The sequence below is a fragment of the Condylura cristata genome, unplaced genomic scaffold, assembly GCF_000260355.1.
Source record: "Condylura cristata isolate star-nosed mole 26May11 unplaced genomic scaffold, ConCri1.0 scaffold00007, whole genome shotgun sequence".
Taxonomy (NCBI): domain Eukaryota; kingdom Metazoa; phylum Chordata; class Mammalia; order Eulipotyphla; family Talpidae; genus Condylura; species Condylura cristata.
This window is the reverse complement of record NW_004567108.1, coordinates 3,065,807-3,088,465: the sequence shown is the minus strand read 5'-3', so window position 1 is coordinate 3,088,465 and position 22,659 is coordinate 3,065,807. Positions and strand designations below refer to the sequence as shown.

The window sequence follows — 22,659 nt, the reverse complement described above, 5'->3', positions numbered from 1 at the left end:
ACTGAGGAATTGGCGAGAATTAGTGGCATGAAAAAAATAGAATAATAGACTGTCAGAAGAAAAGGAGATAAATTATAGGATAAAAGAGATTTAAAAACAAACAAGCCGAATCTTTAGCTTCACTGCTGAGGATTTGAAGAGATCTTGTGTTTATCAAATAAGGACTGGAAGATATGTGAAAAGGTCAAGACAAGGACAATGAGGTAAGGAGCCCTAGGGAAGGCAGGACATGGGGAAGAGACCGAACTTTGAGAGACAGTGCAATAGCAGTAGCAAGGGACAAATCCAGGAGCCACAACCAGAAGGCGAGGAGAAGTCGCCCTGGACAAATAAAATCTTTAAAAGAAAGAGATCAATTCCAACTGAAGGGCAGTGATGTTTCTTAGCAACCAGGAGAAGAAGGAGGGCTTGTGTCAGGGAAATACATGGCTGGAGAGCCAACACCCTCGGCTCGGGACAGGAGAGACGCCTGTGCCCATTCACAAGCTCTTCAGCGGTCTTGCTGTTTACTCAAAAAAGACCTTCCTTTGTTAACTATTTTTTTCCCCCACTATTATCCCATATACTGCCTTTTTTTTTAAAGATTTATTTATGCAAACAAGAACTGGGGTACAGGCCAGAGGTGCAGAGAGTGAGAGGATTCATCAGAGACAGAGTGGGGAGCAGAGCAAGCTAACTGAAACACTGCTGGGGGAGCAGCGGAGAGACAGAGATCTCCTGCGCCAAGTGGGTCCCTCCCTGGCCAGGGATGGAACTCGTGCTGCAGTGGCTGCAGACAGCTTCACAGTGCTGCTTTAACCCACTGATCCACCAGGGAGGCCCCTCTCTGCTTTGAACTCCCCCCACTCCCTCCCTAACTTTGCAAATGTTTTGGGCCTCCCTGGTGGCTTAGGGATTAATTCTCAGTGCTATAACTGCTGTGGTCTGTGTTCCATCCCCAGTCAAGGGGTGACCCACATGACGCAGCAGACCTCTCCTGTCTCCCCACTGCTCCCCTCAGCCATGTATTTTAGCACATCTGCCTGTTCTGCTCCCACTCTGTCTCTCACACACACACCTCTGCACTTCTGGCCTATACCCAGTTCTTGCATGCAAAAAAAAAAAAAAAAATTGGAAACTTTAGTTTGGCTATCAGTGTCCCTAGTTTATGTAGTTTCTTTTTCTTTTTTCCACTTTGTCAGTTTATCTGCTTTGTATCATATTATTCCTGCATGTGAAATCCAATGTTCCCATTATCTTTTTGACTTACTTGTCCTCACATTACTTTGTTTTTTTTTTAAATAAGGGATCATGCAATTGTCTTCTCTAGACAGCCCTGTACTCTTACGTTCACCAGAGTATGTGAATGCATATTTGGATCCTTGAAGATGAAAGGCCAGATAAAGAATGTGCAAGAGGTTTGAAAGGAGTGCATTCAAGTAGCCCTTGGGTCCTTCCCCCCTTGGGAAGTCCACAAGGTAACCTTGAGCATTGTCTTACTTCTTCGGGGCTGGGGGGCAGGTCATCGAAGTCTCCAGGTAAACAGCATGTAGACATGAGAGCGAGTCCAGAGGGCAGCGGCTGGATGAGGGAGAAAGCTGTCGGCCGGGCAGCCCCTCATGGGTCCACTGCCCTGGCCGTGTCTCCCAGAGGAGCACCAGCCTCCACCAGGGACGGGCTGGTTGACACCCCACCCACACTATGGGCCTCACCCACAGTTCAGGCCCCATGCCTTAAACTGAGGGCATATTGAGGGGACTAGTCCCGAATCTCTCTGCAGTGATCTGGCATTTCAGGCCACGGGCTACTTCATTTTAGCATGTGTCACTGGTGGTCATGACAGCTTGGTGACAACCGTCAGTGTCTCCTCTGCCTTAGTGTTCAGTGCTTTTCAACACTTTCCTCATTTTTTCTAGCAGCAGAGTGGAAACCAACTATTTTAGTAGATGTACAAGTCACCTGACATCATTCATAATGTGAAATCTCTCAAGATGGAGCCAAGTCGCGGCTCTCCAAATGCATCAAAGTCCCTCCCATATTTTACCAAGGTGCGCTTTGTAGCTTAAAAAATTTGTCATATATTTAGTCCATGTTACACTGAATAAATGTACTGTATATAAAACATAAACTTTCAGCTTCTTTCATATAATTGATACATGACAAACGTCCTGTAAACACCCCCACGTGCACACACATGCACACATAAATATATACATTTTCTCTACATGATGAATGACTCAACAACAGTGTGACTTCCAGTTTTTTGACTTCTTGATGATGCAAGACCCATCACCGTCCAGGAAATCATACTTCAGATTTTGAACCTGACCTTTCCTGGACTTGCCAAAGTCGTCTGATACCTTCTCATACTTTCAGGCGATGCTTGAGCTTTTGGCAGCATGGACGATGAGAATAAGGAGCTCACCCCTGACAGCGGTCCTTCACCTTAGGCACAGTCATGGGATGCTCAAGACTATTATAAACAGACTGTGTGAGATGATTTTGCCCAACTCCAGGCTGATGTGAGTGATCTGAGAAGCCACGATGTTCAGAAACTTAGTTGGTTAAATGCGTTTTAGACTTAGGTATTTGCCATCGCAGTGGGAGTATCAGGTTCTATCATAAGTCAAGCAAGACCTGAATATACGCAAGTCTGCATTTGCTCTGGAGTAACTCTAGTGAACTAGCTAAACTCTCTAAGGCAGACGTAGATGGGCCTCTGATTGGGTACTGGGCTCTTCATAACCAAAAGCAGACTTTGGTACAAGGAAAACGTATCTAGAATATTCCTGCAGTCGAAGAGGCAGCACCTTTGAGTAATGGACACTGAGCTCCTGTCTCCAAACCCCTCACCACAGCTGTCCAGTTAAGTGCTTTTGACAGATTCTTGCAAAGCTGGCTAGAAGATGGAAGTGTCCCTGCCTCCGATAAACAGAGGTCACCTTTGACAGCGTGAAACATGCACATTGCAATTTAGTGTTTAATAAACATTAACAACTTACCAGTGCCCTTGCTCAACACGTGTGAAAGGTCTTTAAGGCAGAAAGCTTCCTCCCACATGTCTGAGGGCCACGGGTCTTCAGGAAGGGTCTTCCTAGGGTGTTAAGTCCAGTTGCAGTTATGAGAGGCCTGCAAAACACTTCGTGGAGGCTTCCCCGTACATACTGGAGCAGAGGCCGTGCACCAGGTGATACCTGTTCTCCGCCATGTGTGTCCTGGCACCTGCCCCAGAAGCACAGCTAAGAGAACAGCAGAGGCAACTGTTAGTGATTTTTGACTGAGTGGACCCGAGTTTCTGCGTGCAACATCCATGTCTCTGAAAAGACGTGGTAGCTTTGATTTCCCTGTTTAGTTTTCTAGACAGCACTTGTCATTACAAAGGCCTGCGCCGAACCTCCAACCACCTGCATTTCCCAATGCATCTGACGTCCACCTTAATGCTCCTTAAGTGAACCAGCAATGTGTTAAAGTCAAGTCTTAAAGGAAAAAAATCCAACCTCCCTTCGGAGATAAGCTTCGTTTTAATAATGGATGCAGAAAATGCATTTCTCACTAGAAGGAAAGCATGCACTCACACACAGCATTTACTTTTGTCTGCAACCAGCTGGTTAGAAGCAGGTGAAGCCACAGACCCCACTGCTGTGGGGTTGTTGCAGGTGGGGCCCCAGACAGCCCCCCCAACTCAGCCTTCTGCAAAAGGGACACACACACACACACACATCTTTAAGCTTTTAACCAGAAAAGAATCATGGAAACATTTTAGGCCTCCTGTGAACCATTTGTAATACAATGCAATTCATCACTTGCTGTAAACATTTTTATATGCCAAATCCTACACTGAGTAAAATAACAAAAAATCAAATTCAGTGGTGCTATAACTAATTTATAAAATGTAAATATAGAGAATGACTAATCTTTGAAGCAGCTTGTTTGCCATCTTTCCTCTTCCAAATATGTCAAGAGTTGATGTCTTTTTGTTCTGGAATAACCACTCAGGCCACTGTTTGACTGTGGTGAATCATGTAAACCAGCAGGGAAATGATGCAGGGAGAATCCCTTTCAGGGCTGCATTTTAGAAGCTAAGTAGCTGATTTTTGAAGAGGAATTTGTGCAGCATATCTCTAGTAGGGACCGAGTAAAAGGCCAGTGTTCAAGGTGCAAGATCTTCATCTCCTATTTTTAAAATACTTGAACCGGTTTCGTAATAAAGTGGTGTGCTAAGCCTGTTAGTTTTCATGACCGGTCCTTCTCCTTGTCCTTGTCCTTATACTGAGTATTTCATCAGGGCAAACCCACCTACTCGAAGACAAAGCTCAGCTTCAAGGCCCCAGGGCCCACAGTACTTTGGAAAGCAGCAAGCTCAATAGAACAGAAAAGATGGGATGAGCACCTCTTTCTGGATTCATTCCATGGATCTGCCCATCATCACTCATAAGCATGAGTTTTGGAAGCCAGAGTCCAGCTACACTGTCAGGGACAGATGAGATGATGGCGTGAATTTGGTGAAGAAGAGCATCGGTAGGTCTGAGGCCCGCACCCCAGCCCGGAAGGGCCCCGTCACAAGCTGCTCTGCCGGGCCTGAGTTACACAACCAGAGAGGAGGTGGAGCAAGCTGCTGCATCCCCCCGGGGAGACTGCTTTGGGGAGCAGAGTTAAAGAAGCCCCTCCCGGCCCTCCCTGGTGGCGCAGCGGGTTAAAGCACAGCACTGAGAATCTGAAGCCACTTGTGCATGAGTTCGATTCCCGCCTGCCGCCTGCCCCGGGGAAGACCACATGGCGAGCCAGACCTCTCCTGACCCGCCCGCTGCTTCCCTCAGCAGTGTACTTCGTCGATCTGCCTGTTCTGCTCCCCACTCTGTCTCTGGTGAAGCCTCTCACCGCCCCTGAGCCTCTGGCCTGTACCCCAGTTCTGTATGAATAAATAAATCTTTTTTTTAAAAAAAAAAAAAAAAAAGAAGCCCCTCCCAAGAGAGATCCACACAGTTTCCACTTCCAGGAAGCTGAATCCTATACAGAGGATTTGTTCTCCCAAGATGACATAATTTCTTGGTTCTCAGTTGAATGACATGAGCGTGTTGCTAGATTCACATTGCTTCATCACTAGTTGAGCATTGACTGTCCCACACTCACCCTGATGCCCTACAACCTTTTGTCCTGCAAATGCTGGTATTATTAGCTGTGTGTGGTTTTTTTTTTTTAAGATTCATTTATTTATGCATACAGAACTGATGTACAAGCCAGAGGTGCAGGGGGGTGAGAGGCTTCACCAGAGACAGTGGGGAGCAGAACAGGCTGATGGACAAAATACACTGCTGAGGGGAGCAGCGGGTGGTCAGGAGAGGTCTGCCGCGCCATGTGGTCACCTCTCGGGCCTGGTATCGAACTCATGCTGAAGCCGCTGTGGGCTCGCTTGCAGTGCTGTGTCCTAACTGTTGTGCCACCAGGAAGGGGCAATTATTGCTGTATTTTTACCCTTGAGCAAAATGGGGTTCAGAGAGCTTGGCTGACATGCCTTGATTCACCCAGCTGGCTAGACGCAGGTCGGGGGCACAGAGTGGTTCCGGAAGAATTGACAAAATGAACAGCGGTGGGATTAGTGAAGTGTGTTGTATCTGCCACCGTCCTGTGCCTAAGAGGATAGTGAAACATGAGTTCCAGCTCATGTAAATGATGGTGCTGGGGTGAAACTGGATATCCAAATGCACTGCACTGCATTTCAGTCTACCCACCCTTGAGTCCCTGAACCCCTGTTCAGCCACAGGATTGAACCAGCCCTTCCCCCTCGCCTCCACACCTTCACCTCAGACCAGTAGCAGGGGTGCTTTGGACTTTGTATCATCTGAATGGCCGTGCAATCCGCCTAGCTGCAGTGAGCAGTGACCAGTGTCCTGTGACAGATGGCAGCTCTGCACACAGGGCCTGCAGCTTCACCCAGCTGTCCATCATCTGCACAGAGAGTATCTGGACTGTGAAACACATTTCACTCTCCTGCATTGCAGCCTCTTTTAGCTCCATGAGCCAGGCATTCATGTTGCAGGATTCTGCATTTTATATGACAGAAACACATTTTATATGACAGTTGCCAGTCCTACTCTCTCTAGACCAAGCCTTGCCCAGTGAAGAGGAGGAGGAAGAGTGAAACCCTCTGATGGTGTTGAAAGCTTGTGAGCACTATGGCAGAAATTGATCACGAAGTGCTTTGTACAGGCAGGACGCCAGTGGACAGCCTGTGTCCTGTAGGAGGTCTGGGCTGTGATGTCTGCTTTCTTTTGCTCGCTGGCTTTTGTCCTTTGTTAGGTTGCAGTCCTGACCCCTCACATCGGTCAAAAGGAAACTTCCAGAATTGTTCTCCTAATTGTTTTTGACATCTGGTATCTTTTGGACAAAGTCAACATTTCTTGGCCTCTTCCTGTTATGTTCACATGGTACCAGTCCAAGCAGAGACGTAAATGTTCCCTAATATTTGGAGTTCGTTGTTATGCAGAACTCAATGTCAAGTGGGTTGGAATAGAGAAAGAAATTTTAGGGCAAAGGTGCATTTTCATGGAGTCAGCAAATATATTCACTGTCTCATAACACTTGGAATATATTCCCAGAAGAGGTGGTGTGAGAAATCTTTGCTCAAAATCCACAAACTTAAGATACTCCTGGTTGATGTGAATCCGATAGAATGAGCTCCTGGATCAGGAGTAAGAGCCACACTCGTTTGAAGGTGCTGTACCTGACATTCGTGTGCACATGGTCTTTGCACAGATACTTCCAGCAAGAAACATCATGAAGTTAGCATTTTACCGTGAGCTAGCTAATAGAAAGAAGATAGGATACTAGTCACATACTTAATACTTTTACTATGATAGTTCTGAGAATCAGCATGTTGAAAGTCTGATGGCCACAGAGGTTCATAGATCATATCTCAAGATTCTTATCCCTGGGCTTAGACTCTGGTCATTAATTTCTCATTCGCGGAACTAACACAGACTCCCACTGTCCAGTAAGTGCTCATTGTAAGGATGCTTTCACATGTGCCTGATAACTGTGCTACTTCAGGACGTCTCCTGTTCCATCATGAGATGTTTCTGGAGGCTTATAGTCAAGGAATACAGTTACAATGCTAAACTACCAGTGGTGATAACTTATAGTTAATTGCATCGCATTTGGGATATAAAGCATTTCCTTTCCTTAACACTTGTGAAGTCCTTGGCAATATTATCAAACCTCCAGGAGTAGGAAGAATTGACAGCAGGAACTCGAGGCATAGCATGCTTAAATACATTCCTGGAAATTAGGAGCCTAAGATAATATTCAGTGTGATGTTGGCATTTGATAAATCGGATGCAGTGAACCTCATTATGCAAAACAGTTATTTTGAATCCATCATTCATCCGAACACGATTTACATCACATTTTATTTAATTACTTGCATGGAGAAAGGTAAGGAACTCGCCTGCCCCAATGCTTCCCTTTATCCAAACTCTCAGTAATGTCTATAAACACTGAATTCATCGACCTCTCAGCACTGCCGGCCGCTCAGAAGTGCTGTTTTCTGTCAATTTAAATTTAAAGCTGCCTGTCTACCAGTCAGAACTGTATCTGTCAGCAATCTCAAAGCTTTTGAATGGCTTTATCCTGTAACATACTAGATTCAAATCCTCGGGCTCAGACGCCAGCATTAGTAGATGTTCCAGCTTTTAAGCTTCGGGCTTTGGCATAGTTGCGGTTGTAGGTTGTCGGGACAAAGCAGAGCCACCCCAGACACTGATGGCATCAAGAACTCCCTGTTGTGTCAGGAGGACAGGGCAGTCCTGACGACTGAATCCCACCAGACCACAGGGCATTACGAGCTTTGGAGACTTGCTCAGGGTCTTTCCTAAAACCTGGGGTAGCCTCGTTGCTGTGTGTTGTCCACTCACCATGGATAGACGTGCACCCCCTTCGTTGTCATGTCCTCCGTGGTCCCCACGGAGCTTCTGCACGCACTCCGCTTTGACGCAGGTGAGACGGCGACTCTCCGTGATGCCTCAGCCCCTAGCGCTCAGGGGCCTGTGGCCTCGTGGGCAGTATGTTCCCAGCAGACTCAGACCCACCTGCTCCCCAAGGTACAGCCAGCGATACCATGAGGATTTGCACCTGTTACCGGGCCAGGGACCTGTTGCCTCTTTCTGTCAATTAAACGAGCCCATGACCAGCATTCAGGCCTTTTGGGGGGTAGGTGACCAAAGGCAGAGACGCCAGTTTGGAGGGTTCACCTTAAAGGCCCTTTCCTTTCCACTCTGCACTTCTCTGAGATCAAGGCTGTTGTAAGTTCGAGTGTTTTGGTGTGCTCTTTGTCCCCGAGAAAATGCTGATGGGCACAAACTCTGAATCACTTTTCGGGAACAGCACAGGGGCTTGCCTGCGCTTCCTCAGTGGCTCATTACTTTACGTGATAATTCCGGCGTCTCGTTGGCCCGACCCGTATGGGCTTACCTGAGCTTGGTGGCGGCCTTCTTGGGGTGAGCGGGTGGACGCGAGGCAGCTGGGCGACGCCAGTAAGCTGACGAGCTCGACGTAACACTGCCATCTCCTGAGTTACTTGATTTTCTGCAGATTTCAACATTTCTGTCCAAAAATATAAAAATTGGAGCATGCCTCTGGTAGAACAAGTCGCGCTGGCGGTTGGCCGGGTGGTAACAGCCCCGTGCTCTCTTGCAGCTGGGTCCCGGGCCTCATACAGCAGCCAGCACAGCCACCTGGGCCCCGAGCTGCGGGCCCTGCAGTCCCCAGAGCACCACATCGACCCCATCTATGAAGACCGCGTCTACCAGAAGCCTCCCATGAGGAGTCTCAGCCAGAGCCAGGGGGACCCTCTGCCTCCAGCCCACACCGGCACCTACCGCACGAGCACAGGTGTGTGGGGCCTGCAGGAGGGTGGGGCTGGGGGAGGTAGCTGACTCCTCATGGAAGGGAGTCACGCACACGTGTGTTTTTGCACATGTGTGTGCACACATGTGTCCTCGCTCCTCACAACATGAGGCCCGCCTCCCCATCCTGTCTGTGCTGATGATAAGACACCCTGTGGCCACCAGAGCATGTGGCCAGGTGGAGGAGGCTGAGGCTTGTGTGGGAAGCAGGCAAAGGAAGGAGGTGACACTCACTCTTCCTTCGTACCTCGGGGTTAATGACTGTAAACACTCCAAGGACATACAGACTTTCCATAGGACAGAAGAGGCGTTGCTCTGCTGGGAAATGTGCAGTAATGGTAAAACCTACCTACTTGGCAAACTTAGGGGTAAACACATTTTTACTGAAAATATCCCATATTTTGTAAGACCCACTGAGAATTCACACACACATACAGGGTGGGATCCTTGCAGGTATTACTTAACGGTCAGGTGTAGACAGTTGCCTGCGGTTCGATCAACTGGATAGCTCTCCTAGATGATAACTATATGTATTTTTGGAACCGAGTACAATGAAAGACCATGGGAAGAAAGCCAAGGGTCTCTCAGCAAATGTAGCTATATGTAAAATAACTGGACAGATGCTGTGATCAAAGGAGCTAGAGAATACTTAAGCATCAAATCAGTATAACTAAGATGTCGAGAACTGGTATTTGTATAAAGCCATATGGTATGTGAAATTTAGAAAATATTATGGTGCTGCTTGTCAGATGTAAAGGCCTCTCCTTCCCAGGGATGCCCCCCGCTAGCCCCCTGACAACGGGGGGGAGACAAGCTCGCATCCAGGTCCCAGCCATGCATCACTGGTTTTCTTGCACAAGAGGCCCCTAGAGTTTGCCCGGGAGGCAGGAGGCTGAAGCACCTGCTTCCAGGTCCAGACGCCCGAAGTTGCTTTTCTAGTTGATTATTGATATTTACATTTTGATGTATGATGGGGAGAAAGGCACAGACTATGCTTGATTTTACTTGTGGCATTGTCAATGTCACCCCATCTTAATAACACAGATCTTGCCACAGATGAAAAAGAACACCCATTTCTTCCCCTGTCGGGATTTCTCTGGCCTTCATCCCTAGAGTCAGCTCCTGTGGGTGGTTGGGCTATTTTGACATTTAACATTGCATATTATTAACTAAAATAATTTGCTGTCCAGGCACCCCTAATGGAAGACCAACTTAACCACCTCAGAGACGTTCCGTGTCTACGTTGAATAGAAACTGCTAACAGAGGGATTAGGTTGCTTCTGTCTCCCATAGTCACTTCCCCAAGAATTATCTCTTGTTGATAAACTTCTGGTGGTTTGATGAAACAGTAACTATAGTGAGAAAACTAAATAACAAACTTATTTATGTCACAATAAAGGTAGGAGAAAATATTCACATTTAAACAGCTTTTTCTCGAAACCAGGGGTCAGCAACTGTGACTGAGGGGCCGAATCACCTGGCTACCTGCTTGGGTAGTGCTTGCAGGCTAGGAACGATTAGTACATTTAAATGGCTTGATGTAAAAGGTGGATTCGTTTTGTGACATGTACACATTATAAGGGAGCTGCATGCGGGTGTCCATATGTGGAAACAGCCACGCCCCTTCACCTGTTCACCTGTGGCTGTCCCCACAGCAGCAACCAGCAGGTGAAGCGGTTGTGACTCATCCCACATGGCTGGCGGAGCCTCGAACATCCGCTGTCTCGCTCTTTAAAGTCATTTGCCCAGCCTTCCCCCAGGGCATCAGTGGAGATGGTCTGAAGGATGAGCAGGAGTTCCTCTGTGCAGCCACATGGGCAAAAGGGGCAGGGTCCTCTAAGTGTTCAGGGATGAAACCTGCGGCCCCCAAAACCGTAGGAGACCCACCTCAGTGTAGCATCCCGTTGTCTGGGATTCCCCCACCCCAGCCTGCCCCTAGGAACTTGACATACTTTGGCGGATGCATGCTGCTTTCCATAACACTACAGAAATTTCCAGAACTTCATGGACACTCTCATGAGATGACAGGTGGCGAGAGGCGACTTCTCTTCAGGTCCTCAGTGTAAGGCACAACCTTCCCCTGGCCCTGCCCACGTTACGCCTCTTTCTACTGTTAATTCATTTCATTTCACTCCTTGCACGTTTCCACCTGACCCCACAAATCCGGGCAGTATCTCTATCAGAATGATCCTTTTCCAAAAAGCATTTGAAAAACAAAGAAAATGCTTTAAGTATGGGTATATATCTTTCACTTACAAGTTATATACTAATTATAGGATATGAATAATTTATATCCAACAAAGGCAAGATTAAAAATGATTATAAAGAAGTCGCCTAAGAGAGCTTTCCTACAGCTACAGGGGCATTTTTTTATATCTTCTGTGTTGTGTTTACCGCACCCCAGAGACCACTGGTGTAGACCCTTAAGAAGCTCATGGGGCCAGAGGAAAAATATCCCAATTCCTTGGAAAAGATGCTCGGTAGGCCGGAGCTTTCAGGGGCTGCTCCTGGCTGAGTTGGGTGGCTGAGCCTCACCCCTGCGCCCTTAACAAACAGCTGACTGGGCCCCTGCAGGCAGCTCCCTATGGCACTCCCAGGGGGTGTAGGTGGGCGCAGGCAGCTGCCTTTTCAAGCAGGAGCCCTGGCCCTGAGGACAGCAGACCGCCTCCACAGTTAATACGCGATGAGTCTGGCGTCCGGCGCGAGCCATGGGCCGGTGTAAAGGCCTCAGACGTTCACCCAGCGCCGCCCTCGAAGAGGTGCTCTTGGGATGTCCACTTCACAGGCCAGAAGACCAGGGCACAGAGACGCTGAGTAAGAGGCCTGTGGTCCAAGGGGGCGCGGGGCCAGGCTCTCCACCGTCACACCAGCGTCTCGCCCTGGACACAGGGTCTTTACTGTCATTTGGCTGAGGCGGCATTTGTAAAACCCATCGCTAAGCGGAAGTGATTAGGCATCCACGTGCATCTCGAGGGGCTCATGACTTTCTGTTGGAGTTCGTCAGCCATACGTTGAAGACCTTCCATGCTAGGTGGGACCTGACACTTCAAGTCTGCTCCAGAGAAGCCTAAATCAGCCCCAGGCTTGTTCGCTTTCACTTCGGAGGACACGCACATAGCAAAAGTTCACCAGTAATGGGAAGTATCAGCTCAAAACCAAGTGCATATTCCATGACACAATCAAAGACATGATATTAATCAAGACACTGAAGAGCACGCAGCATCCCTTCTTGCCAGGGAATGACGCGATTCAAGATTGTGCTTCCCCAGCCTCCTGCTCAGACAGCCTGTCTGGTTTCTGCGGCTTCCTTTCAGATCTTTATCCATCCCTCTCCTGAGTCGGCTTCTTCACCTCTGTCTGGGCTGCCATTGTTAGCACCTGCTGCTGTCACCTTAGGGCTCTGATCCAGCCCTCTGTGTTGGGCATTCCAGAGCCCCGGAGGCCTCCCCATGCCAAGCAGCCACCTCACCTGGACACGCTTGTCCGTGTGCATGCTCCCGCGATGTTACAGCACCTGCTGCCCGGGCCCTCCCCTCACCTCTCCTCCGCCCCCTGCTGGTCGCTGGTGAAACACTCAAAGCAGGCTCACTTCTCACAAGAGGTCAGCTTTCCCAGCCCAGCCCTGGAGGAACGTGTCCCAAGGGGGTCTTCTGCACCCACCAGGACCTAACCGTTCTCAGCCCCTGCAGGACAAGCTCGGTGATCCTTCCCCCATCCCCAGTGCCAGGGGCAGAAGTGAGCCCCAAGGTGGGGGAGCTGACAGGGAGATCTGCAGAGGGAGGCGTGCAAGTGAGGACAGTGCCAGGCCTGGCCACGGGGGAGTGTGTCCACCTGCCTCTGCAGGACCACTGTCCCCCCGAGGTCTGGGACTGTATTTCCTGCCTGATGAAAATGTAAAGAGACACATTTTTAACTAAGGTGTCTGTTTCGATAAAACACAGATGTCACTGGGGATGAGGCGTGTGAAGCCTGAGCTTATCCACCAGCGAGGTCTGGGTCCTCCTGGATCTGCCGAGGTTAAAGGCTATGAGCCAGCTGCTAAACATCAGGGATTTTGATTTCAAACTCAAACTTAGCAATGACGATCAACTTAGAAGCCACTGAATGAGCACTACGGCTTTCCTCTGACAGCCCTCCTCAACAGATCTTCCTCACTCGTGCAAATGGCCAGTGTCGGCTGCAGGGAGGCACGTGATTTGCCGTTTGGATAAGTGTCTCAGAGAGTGGAGACAGCAGCATCCTGTGAGGGGTTGTCAGCTTGTAATAAAGAATGAATTAGCGTGAGACTTGCGCTGAGAGCCTGCTAAATGTCTTATGAGCTTGACAGGAATGGCAACAGAAAAAGAAAAAAAGCTTGTGGGGAAATGTTTGTACATTTAGAGAAAGTCATTTTAATTCTCTGCAAGACAGCAAGTGTTTCGTCATGCTCCAGAGGGTTACCTAGGGCCCTCAGACTCCAAATGTTGTAAGTCTGCCCTTCCATGAAATGTGAGTAAGAATCCTCCCAATTAAAATCACTTGAGTCACAATACTGGAATATTATTATGAAATGCTGTTAAGCTTCAAACTGTACAAATGAGAGGTTCTCATAGGGCAAGACAGGTGAGCTCTTCCATAATCTCTCTTTAGTCTTTACTTTTAAAGATTAAAGTCATGAGCACATCAGACTTCTGTGGAAATGTTTCGTGAGCCCATCAGTAACTATCTCAAAGCCTGGAAGAACTTCCCGGCCTTACATCTGTCAGCTCACCGCAAATGGCTTCATTAAAAAAAAAAAAAAGCGTAATTACAGCCAGAAGAAGGTGGTGCTTGCTAACAGAATAATTTAGTAAAATTCAGAAGAATGGTCATTGCCAGAATGGTGTGCACTGAATAAGGGCATGATTTTGATTAGTGTGGACAGGCTGGTGGCTCACACAGCGGGCCTCGCCCCAGAAGGTGACCCGATTCCCTGCAAGGTGTAGCACCCTGTTTTTTGGGGTCCGTCGCTAAAGCCAGCCATGCTACAGAGGATAACAGGGGAGGTGAGATTTCAACTGAGCATTGAATGGGGCTATTACACCAAAAGTAGGAATTTAGGAACAATCAAGACACTTGCACATGATGCCCAGTGGTGGACTGTAATTACAGATGAGCAGATTCTGCCTCACTGGCATTCTCCGTAAGCTAAAACAATACTTAAAAAGCTCTAGAGTTAATTTATATGACTGCCGTAGTTCCTGGAGATGTTACAAATGTACAGGAAAATGCATGGTACAAGATGATGGTCTGGATCACTCTTGGCAGAGAAATGCTTAGTTTTACAGAATAAAATGGGCACAACACCCTTGCTCGAAATCCACCGGGTTCCAACTCCCAGCTGCATGGTCTCGGCAACATCAGGGGCTCGCTGGCCGCCTCGGACGTTCTCCTGGAGCCTCTCGGGCTGCAGGTGGAAGTTCGACGCGTGATACCCACCTTCCATGCACAGCCACATGGCAGCTTGCTTCTGCTCCAGAAGGCGGGACAGGTTTCTCCCAGAGTGAGGCCTGCTCTCCAGCAAACAAGTCTTGCGTCCAGCTCCACCTCCAAACTAGGGCGCCTTCTGTCACCCCGCTGTGGCACAGAGGCAGGCACGGGGCCTGCGCCCAGTTCCTGGGAGGCCGCCGGGCCACCCACCTCTCCCGCCGGCCAGCCCCAGGCTGCTCAGCTGTCTCGGCCCTGCTCAGGGAGTAGAAGTGAGCACCCACGGGCACGCTAGCACACCCAGCCAGCCCCCAGTTTCCACCAAAGACCTACGCCGGGCCCTTCTTCCTCAGTTGAAGGAGATTTTGTTTCACGCAAAGAACCCAAAGAAAAATGTCAGCACAGCTTTTGCGGAACATGGAAACAGCAAATAATACGGATCACAGGCGTTACCTGTTCACACTCCTGACTCACAGCAGCCAGGAGCCTCCGTTTTGTTGGTTGTTTTCTGTTCTTGGCATCACTCATCAGAACGTGCAGGCCTTGTTACTAGACGCACCTAGCACTTCTAGCCTTTCACCCAGAGTGGATTGAGGGGTGAAACCACAGACTGTGAAGTCTGAATCCCCAGGTTCCAGTAGGGTTCTGCCCACACAGGTGCTCCAGCTGCTTGTGTGTGAAGCACCCGGGCGGCCTGAGAGTGCTACCTCTGGGCTCTGGGGTCGGGGCATGGCAACGCGGTGCGTGTTTGACATGCGATGGCCCGCAGCGAGTGCTGAAGGATGCACCAGAGGTGGTGATTCTCTCCTCACTTCTAGGCAGGAGGGCCCCACCACGAAAAGCTCAAAGTGGGCTTGAAATGCTGAAAAGCAGGACGGTCCACAGTAGCAACCCTTCCGTCCCCCCCACCATAGATTAGAGGGGAATAAAAATGTGCCTGTCGCCATGTGTATAAATATGCATGAAATCATCCAGATGCAGGGAAAATGTGCCCCTTGGATTTCCATTTACCCATTCTCTCATTTGCATTTTAATTTTTGCACCGCATTCTGTAAATCTGCGTGGTTCACGATGCTGCAAACACCGTAACAGTAGTAGAAGTAGTAGCCTCGCTGAAGAGCAACAAGGATGCTTTTTTGAATGACTCTACAATAAATCCACTCACCTGACCTCACCTTTCTTTGGGGGTACTGCTGTCAACAGCTCTGCTGCTGTTTCCAATAAGACAGTGAAAACGACGTCAGCGACAATGATCCCATCACTTCTCGATCCTCCATTAAACACCTCTCTCCACAAAGGTGATAATTCGCAAAGTTGAAAGTTTATGTTACATGTATCTTGGCTTGTTTTTCCACTGACTTAGCCAAGACCCGCCCCTGCTGTAAGTACTGAAAACTGGAAGAACTTCACAAGTCTGTTCTAAGCGAGAAGAAACTGGCTTGTGAGCAGAAGGGTCCCTGTCCCCAAAACAATGGCACTGAGCCCCTCTTTGATGCTGTGTAGCCCCTCTTCCACCCAGGACACCCAAGTGGACCTTGTTTCCTGGCCTCTCTACTTCAGGGATCATTACGTCGTTGGCTTGTTTTATGCTTATTTTGCATTTACATAACATATTTTAAGTTTCCGTATTTCGGCATATACAAGCAAAGAGAAGTAATGAAAAAAGTCTTGTTTTTTCTTCCTCTGTTGCTAAATTCTACTTTATAGCTCCCCAAGTTCCTTTCTGTCCCCAGTTCTTGCATTTGATTCCATTCTTTTATTCTCTTGCCAGTAGATTCAGCAGGGTAACCATCTGCCATCATCAAAATGGGATGTCTGACCTTATTAAAAAGGCTGGCTCTTGTCTATCTGTGAAAAAAAGTAGGACCCATGAAAGATCCCACTTTTCCGGGATACACTAGACCTTGGTTTGTGTACCTCTCGGAAAACAGGAGAGTTCACGAGCAGCTTCGATGTTGAGGGAGGTATGAAGTCAACTGCTTCAAATTTTAAGTGCTTTAAAATCTCCCCAAAGAGACCAGCAGTGTGGTTATTGAGTTCTAAGAGCTTGTTGAGGGAAGAAGGGGCTGTTTGCAGAGCAGGTGAGGGGAGAGGAGTGTTTGCAGAGCTGATGAAGCACCTTCCACTTCAAATGTTTGCCATGAAAAGGCTCAGTTGAATAGAGTAATCCTACAAGACAGACAATTTGGCCAGCTAGCGCCAAACCTTACGTACGCATAAACATACAGCAGCGCAGACATGGAGAGGAAATTGCTGGCCCCGTGGGCTTCTCGTGCTGGGCCCGTGGGCCTCTCGTGCCGGCCCCGTGGGCTTCTCCACTCGCCGAGCATTGCTTTCTTCACACTGGCGGGGCCGTTGCTCTATGTCATGAGAACACGGCAGGCCTTACATGGTCACATTGTGGGTGGCTAGTTTGCGACCCGTTAGATCCTCAAGATGCAGGGGACCACGCAGCCGGCCCTTAACAGTGTGTTTTTTTCTCCCATTGTTGTCTGTGGCTATATTTTAACCCGCCAGTTGCCATATGAATTCTGATGTTGCATTTGAAATTCCCATCAGCTGTCTTACTTATTGTGACCCACCAGGAGTTTAAAGCATGCATTCAGGGACGATACTTCTAAAGGGCCGTTTGTGAAGTATCATAAATATAGTTGTAATTTTTTGGGAAAAAAAAAGAATGTGCCCTTTCGAAAAATCGATTACTCACCTTAGATTTCATTTCCCAACTCATTTTTCTTAGTATAGTGATATCATGGGTTTAACAAAGTCTCAAAGCACTTTAGAACAAAATTAAGATGTTTAAAAGGATTGTTACTGTGATTTGTCTAGGTCTGAGCAGTTAGAATTTTTGGCATAAAAAAATTTTCTGTTTTTTCCTGCATGTCTCAATACGAGGTAGTGAGAAATGATGTAAGTCACATCCTCCCCAGCTTGTAGTACAGCTTTACTATCGTTACTTCCTGTCCTAAGTCCATTTCCTCTCGGTTCCTTTAGCAGACATCCCCTTTACTTTCATCCTCGCTTTTCTCACCCTGCTGGGTGATTCCAACACCTTTGGGCTGCAAACCCGGCCTGATTTATACAAGCAGAATGCAAGGGCGCGAACCACCTGCCGCCGTGCAGACACATTCAGCCAAACACAATCTCTCTGCCTCAGTTTCCCACTTGAAAAGTGAGAAGATGAATGACGAGTAATGTGTGTACTGTCTTGTCGGGTTGCTGGGGATATGTGCACCCCACATATCCAGCAGCTGGGGAGCCCAGAAGCCTGCCACGCAGGGCCTCGCTTCCTGACACTGTGGGGAGCCTTGTACGCCCCCCTACATCCTGTGATTCCATGTTGTTTGTGGCAGCTACAGCTCTTCTGTGTCGCATTTGCTACTTGTCAGGAATTTGATGCTCCCTGTCCGCGTGGACGCCCACTCCGGGGCCTTTTGCTCTTCTGCCCTCAGGAAACCCCAGCCCGTGCCAGGAATGGCCAGAAGGCCTGGCGGTGGGCCTGGCGCTCCAGCTGTAGAGTCCAGCCCTGCGGAGTCACTGGCGGCCCTAAGAAAGCCCCGTGGGACAGGCATGGGCGCTACGCAGATGGCCGCCAGGCCCGCCTGGGCTCCCTCCTCTGTGAGGAGAGCTGACACACGTCGCCTTACTTCTGCGTCACTGGCTGCACTTCACACCCTGTGTTCACACTTGCACCCAGTCTGCAGTTACCTTCACCCTCTGCTTTTCTGGCTGCTGTCGGGAGGGTCTTTCCTCTCCTTGTATTCTCGCTGAGCTTATGGTCCTTCGAGAGACGTTTTCAGCACAGCTAGCCAGGTTTTTGCCTCCACGTGTCCTGTGTTTTCTTGGTTTGGCTTTGTTTTTGACCAAGACTGTGTCTCTGGGTCCCACTATCACTTCCTGACCACTGCCATGGTGTCCCTCCTGCTGACCTGCTGACCGCTCTATTTAAATGCTGGAAACGAGCACTTCCTCGCATCAGTAACCACTCTAAGCAAGTGTACATGTAGCTGTTTGCTTTCCTGGAAAACAAAATACACTGCTTGGGGGGGAAAAAAATGCCAGATGGAGCAACCGTCCCCTTGATTTGCTCCCAGGTGAACACAGTTCCTCGAAAATGAAACTCTTGCCCTCTGCATGTGCGTCCTCCCCGAAGCAAGTGAGGCTTGACCTCAGTTTTACACCCCGTCTCTCCAAGAGGAAGCACATTCTTAAATTTCAGAACAAATTTTTACTAGATACGCTTATAATATTTTGAAGAAAATATAAATCCTCCAGAAATTGCATGAACCCATAACACAGCTTCTCTGACGCGTACATGGGGCTTATGAGTCCAACCTGGTGGCTGATGACGTCAAAACCCCAGCAGGGCGGCCCTCCTCACTTCCAACGACGCTCCTTTGGGAACATACTCGTTTCTTATTTAGAAAGTCATTCTTGAGTCTGTTTCCAACTGTCCCCACGTCCTGGCGTCTGATCTGATCTGGGGGCCTCCGGAGCACAAGTATTAAAAGTTCTTGGAAAAGGTCCGACCTGAGCTTGCAGCTAAGCTGCAGGCACCAGAAAATGTTGAGAACCAGACAGAACAACCACAGAAGAACTGAGAGGAATCCGGAAGGCAGCAAAAAAATTCCAGCTCGATTTGGAAATGGTCAAACTGACTGGAGCAAACTGGTATGACAATCCTCAAAACAATGTCATCACATTAAAGAGAAGCAAGTATGTCTGGAAAAGCCTAGTAGCTCTTTCTTCTGTTCTGTGTTGGGTCAGCCGTCACCCCTGCGCCTCCCCTTCCGCCCCCCACTGCCTGCCTGACCCAAATGCATTTATTAGTTGAAAAAGAGGTGCATGCAAATCTAGGAGTGGCCTTACTAGACATCAGCAGCCCTGCATTTCATGCTTCAGCACCAGCTGGGCATAAAGCTGTCAGCCCACCTGCACCCGAGCACACACACCCCAACGCTGTCCTTATGCTCTTTTTCAGTTAAAACGAACTGCATTGCCAAATTCAGATGACACCCTTAAAGAAGAGAATACTTTTTGTATTTTCACAACGGAACACAAAGAACTGCCTGTAACCCCTTCTAGAAACAGTCCCTAGTGGGCCTCCTTGGGTATTAGTACGGCTGTGCAGGTCTCGCGCAGGTTAGTGGTCCCCTCTTGCCTGCTGGTGACTGATAACCCGCAGCAGACCACCCACCCTCCCATCTGCCATAGCATAGTGGCCGGCTCCTGGGTTCAGAGATGACCAACCGCTTGTTACTCGCCTCGACCCTTATTGTTCTCACGTGTGTAATATTCCCGCGCCTAGACCTGAGCGGGTCCTCAGTGTTTCACCTTGTCCCTGCTTTCCTGTCGCAGCCCCATCTTCCCCCGGCGTCGACTCCGCCCCCTTGCAGCGCACAGGCAGCCAGCACAGCGCGCAGAACGCCACGGCCACCTTCCAGAGGGCCAGCTACGCCGCGGGCCCCGCCTCCAACTACGGGGATCCCTACCGACAGCTGCAATACTGCCCCTCGGTGGAGTCCCCCTACAGCAAGTCCGGCCCCGCCCTCCCGCCCGAAGGCACCCTGGCCAGATCCCCGTCCATCGACAGCATCCAGAAAGACCCCAGGTGGGTACCGACCGAGTCTCGCGTCTGAGCAGGGTGTCCAGTCAGGCCTCTCCGGCGGTGGCAGGGCTGACTCACTTTATTTGCTCATGTCAGCGCCGAGCAGGGGAGGGTGGACTTTGGGTTGGGTTTTATCCACTGCTGTCTGGCTTGGCATGTGGTCGTGGATTTCTAGTACTTTCTGTGGCTCAGCAGCAAACAAGGAAGATGATCTTTGGATCAGAGCATCTGTAGGTCTTGAGATTTCAGCTGCTTGGTAAGATCTAGAAGAGTTTCCTAATGCAGGGACCCTGAATGGGAGCGATGGTGCTGGGTGGGGTCCCGGCCATGGCAGCGTGCTGACGGATGAAAGCTCGCTTTCTCACCGGGTGTATTTCCAGGTGTCAGTGTTAAGTGGTACATCGAGCAGTTTCTGTGAAAACTCTGTAATTTAGCAAGTCTATATTGCCTGCCTTTTTCTGTGTCTGAAAATAAAATTAAGGTTGATACGGTTTGGGCATTAATCAAAACTTGCATGTAAATGTATTGGTGAAATTGTTACTATTAAAATGTGTTTCTCTCTGCCACCGTGGCAAGGGGTTTAATTCAGGATGCAATACTTCTGAAGCAGGAATTGAATTCCCATAGAATTCAGTGATGTTTTATTCAGAGCCATTTGATTTATACTGATAGTCCTGTAAATATATCTGCACCTGTGACGACGAAGGTTATGTAAGATTTCTGGGTTTCTTTACAGCAGGCGTGTGGCTTGATGGTGGTGTGTTTAAAATTCATCTGAAGGAATTTTCCCACTTAGAAGCTAGTGCATATGTACTGTATTGAAGGATTTGCATAGATGCTTTTGTAAAAAGAAATCACTTCTACAAATATAAAAGGCAGAATACAGAAATAGAATAATAGTAAGCCCTTAAGACAGGCTGCATAGAAGTACATGTAATTGAATTGGCATTGCTTTAGCTAATATTGATGTTTCAATTGAGGAAAAATGTGTTCTCTCCTATGGAGATGTTCATATTAGGGAAATTTGGCTTAATAAGAAACTAAATTTATGTTTCACTGGCTACAGCTTAACTTCATGATTTTACACTGTGCATCAATTGCATTTTATTTTATTAAATGCCATATCCTTGCTATTTTGTTACTGTCGGTTTTATAGCTTTTTTCTTCTTTTAGTGCATTGTCATAGCTGTGGCCTTTTCGAGTGATGGTTTATATCACGTACATTTCTTGAGTGCCCAATATAAACCCAAAAAAAGCCCATAAAAAAGATGAGGATGAATAGGAGAATACTGGCCTCAGCCTTTGTATGTGTGTGACTTGTATGCAAGTCTGTGTTAGACGAATTACAAGGTTCCTATGTCATTTCAAGCCTGTTAAGCATGGCTTTGAATAGCTGGCAAGTATTGGGGGGCGGGGGGATGGAGAGGAGTCACACCACCAGCTCAGATAGATAAATGAAAGAAAGAAAGAAAATCACTGCTAGACCTAGGACTGGACTGTTGTGGTTTAAGATGAGAGTGAGTCATGTTCTGGTCATGCTAACTGCATGAAGGGGAAATACAATAGAGCCTTCCTGTAGGGGTTTCTTAAGGTGAAGGAAAACTTACTCCATGTTCAGACTGAATTGAGAGAGATCCCAAATCTAAAGCTTCAGTCCAAACTCTAATGCTTCTGTAAGTTTATACATCTTCCTTTGGGTAGTAAATTTTCAGTCTTCTTAGGTTAAATATCACTAGAACTATTGTGATTAACTTTCAAGGCTCGGAATGGTTCATTTTGGAATTACGGCTTATGATTGAGACATTTTCAGTCATTAGACTTCTTGCAACCCCAACATCCCCTTCTCAGGAGAATTTGTCAAAGCTTCGTTTATTATTACATACACCAGTTAGATGTCTTTACCATTGCAAATGCATGTTTATAACACATGACAACACACAAAGCACTTTATTTACCCCTTGATGTCATTCTCCTGTGTGGGAGGAATCAGACAACCCCATATTTTGCACCAAGAAGAGAGACTCAGAGGGCTGGAATGACCTACTGACGGGGCAGGGGGTGCACGTTCTCTGCAGGCTGTCAGGACCCCCTGTCCTCTATGGCATGAATGCTTTTATCTCTTATGAAATACAAACGCAAAAGGAAAGAGTCACCTTGCATCCTTTGTGATTTTTTTGCAATGTGAATGGTGGTACCAGAAATCCGCGTGCAGGAGTGTGGAAGTGGGGGGGGCATCGGGGTGCAGGTGTCTCAGTGGTGCTGGTATCGTGCTCCCTGGGTGCATGGTTTTCGTTTTCATGTCCTTACTTTCGTCATCTACATTGTTCATCTTCTTGCAGACTGCATCCTTTCTCTATGAAGAGTTCTGGTGTTATTCAGAGAAATGTTCAGATAGTGCATTTGAAAATAAGAACTTGAGCTTAAATAACCCCAGTTTCATTAGACTTGAAACCAGACAGTCCCTGTTAGCTTGTAGATGAAGCCGGAGGCTGTCAGCCGATCTCTCTAAGGGCTGGGTCTTCCAGCTGGCTTAGCTCAGGCCCATGGATCAGGGCAACCTCAGTCTTTCTGTTTCGAGCCCTCTCCTGTATCCCTCCCAGAATGCACAGAGCCTCTGTGGTGGAGTCCAATTTCCTTTTTAAAGTTACTGATCATTGAGAAAAAAAATTTCCATATATAAAATTGACCGAACAGCCACGTTTATTAAGAAGGCTATGTTTTAGTTGC

At 48.2% G+C, this 22,659-nt stretch overlaps 1 protein-coding gene across 1 annotated transcript in view; it reads left to right on the top strand.

Annotated features, from left to right (window-relative positions):
- CTNND2 (catenin (cadherin-associated protein), delta 2) overlaps positions 1-22,659 on the top strand; it is a 665,207-nt gene that overhangs the window by 406,210 nt on the left and 236,338 nt on the right. The window contains exons 8-9 of the mRNA XM_012721744.1: positions 8,671-8,865; positions 19,683-19,935. Coding sequence (XP_012577198.1) covers positions 8,671-8,865; positions 19,683-19,935 — 448 coding nt within the window. The remainder of the gene's footprint in view (positions 1-8,670; positions 8,866-19,682; positions 19,936-22,659) is intronic.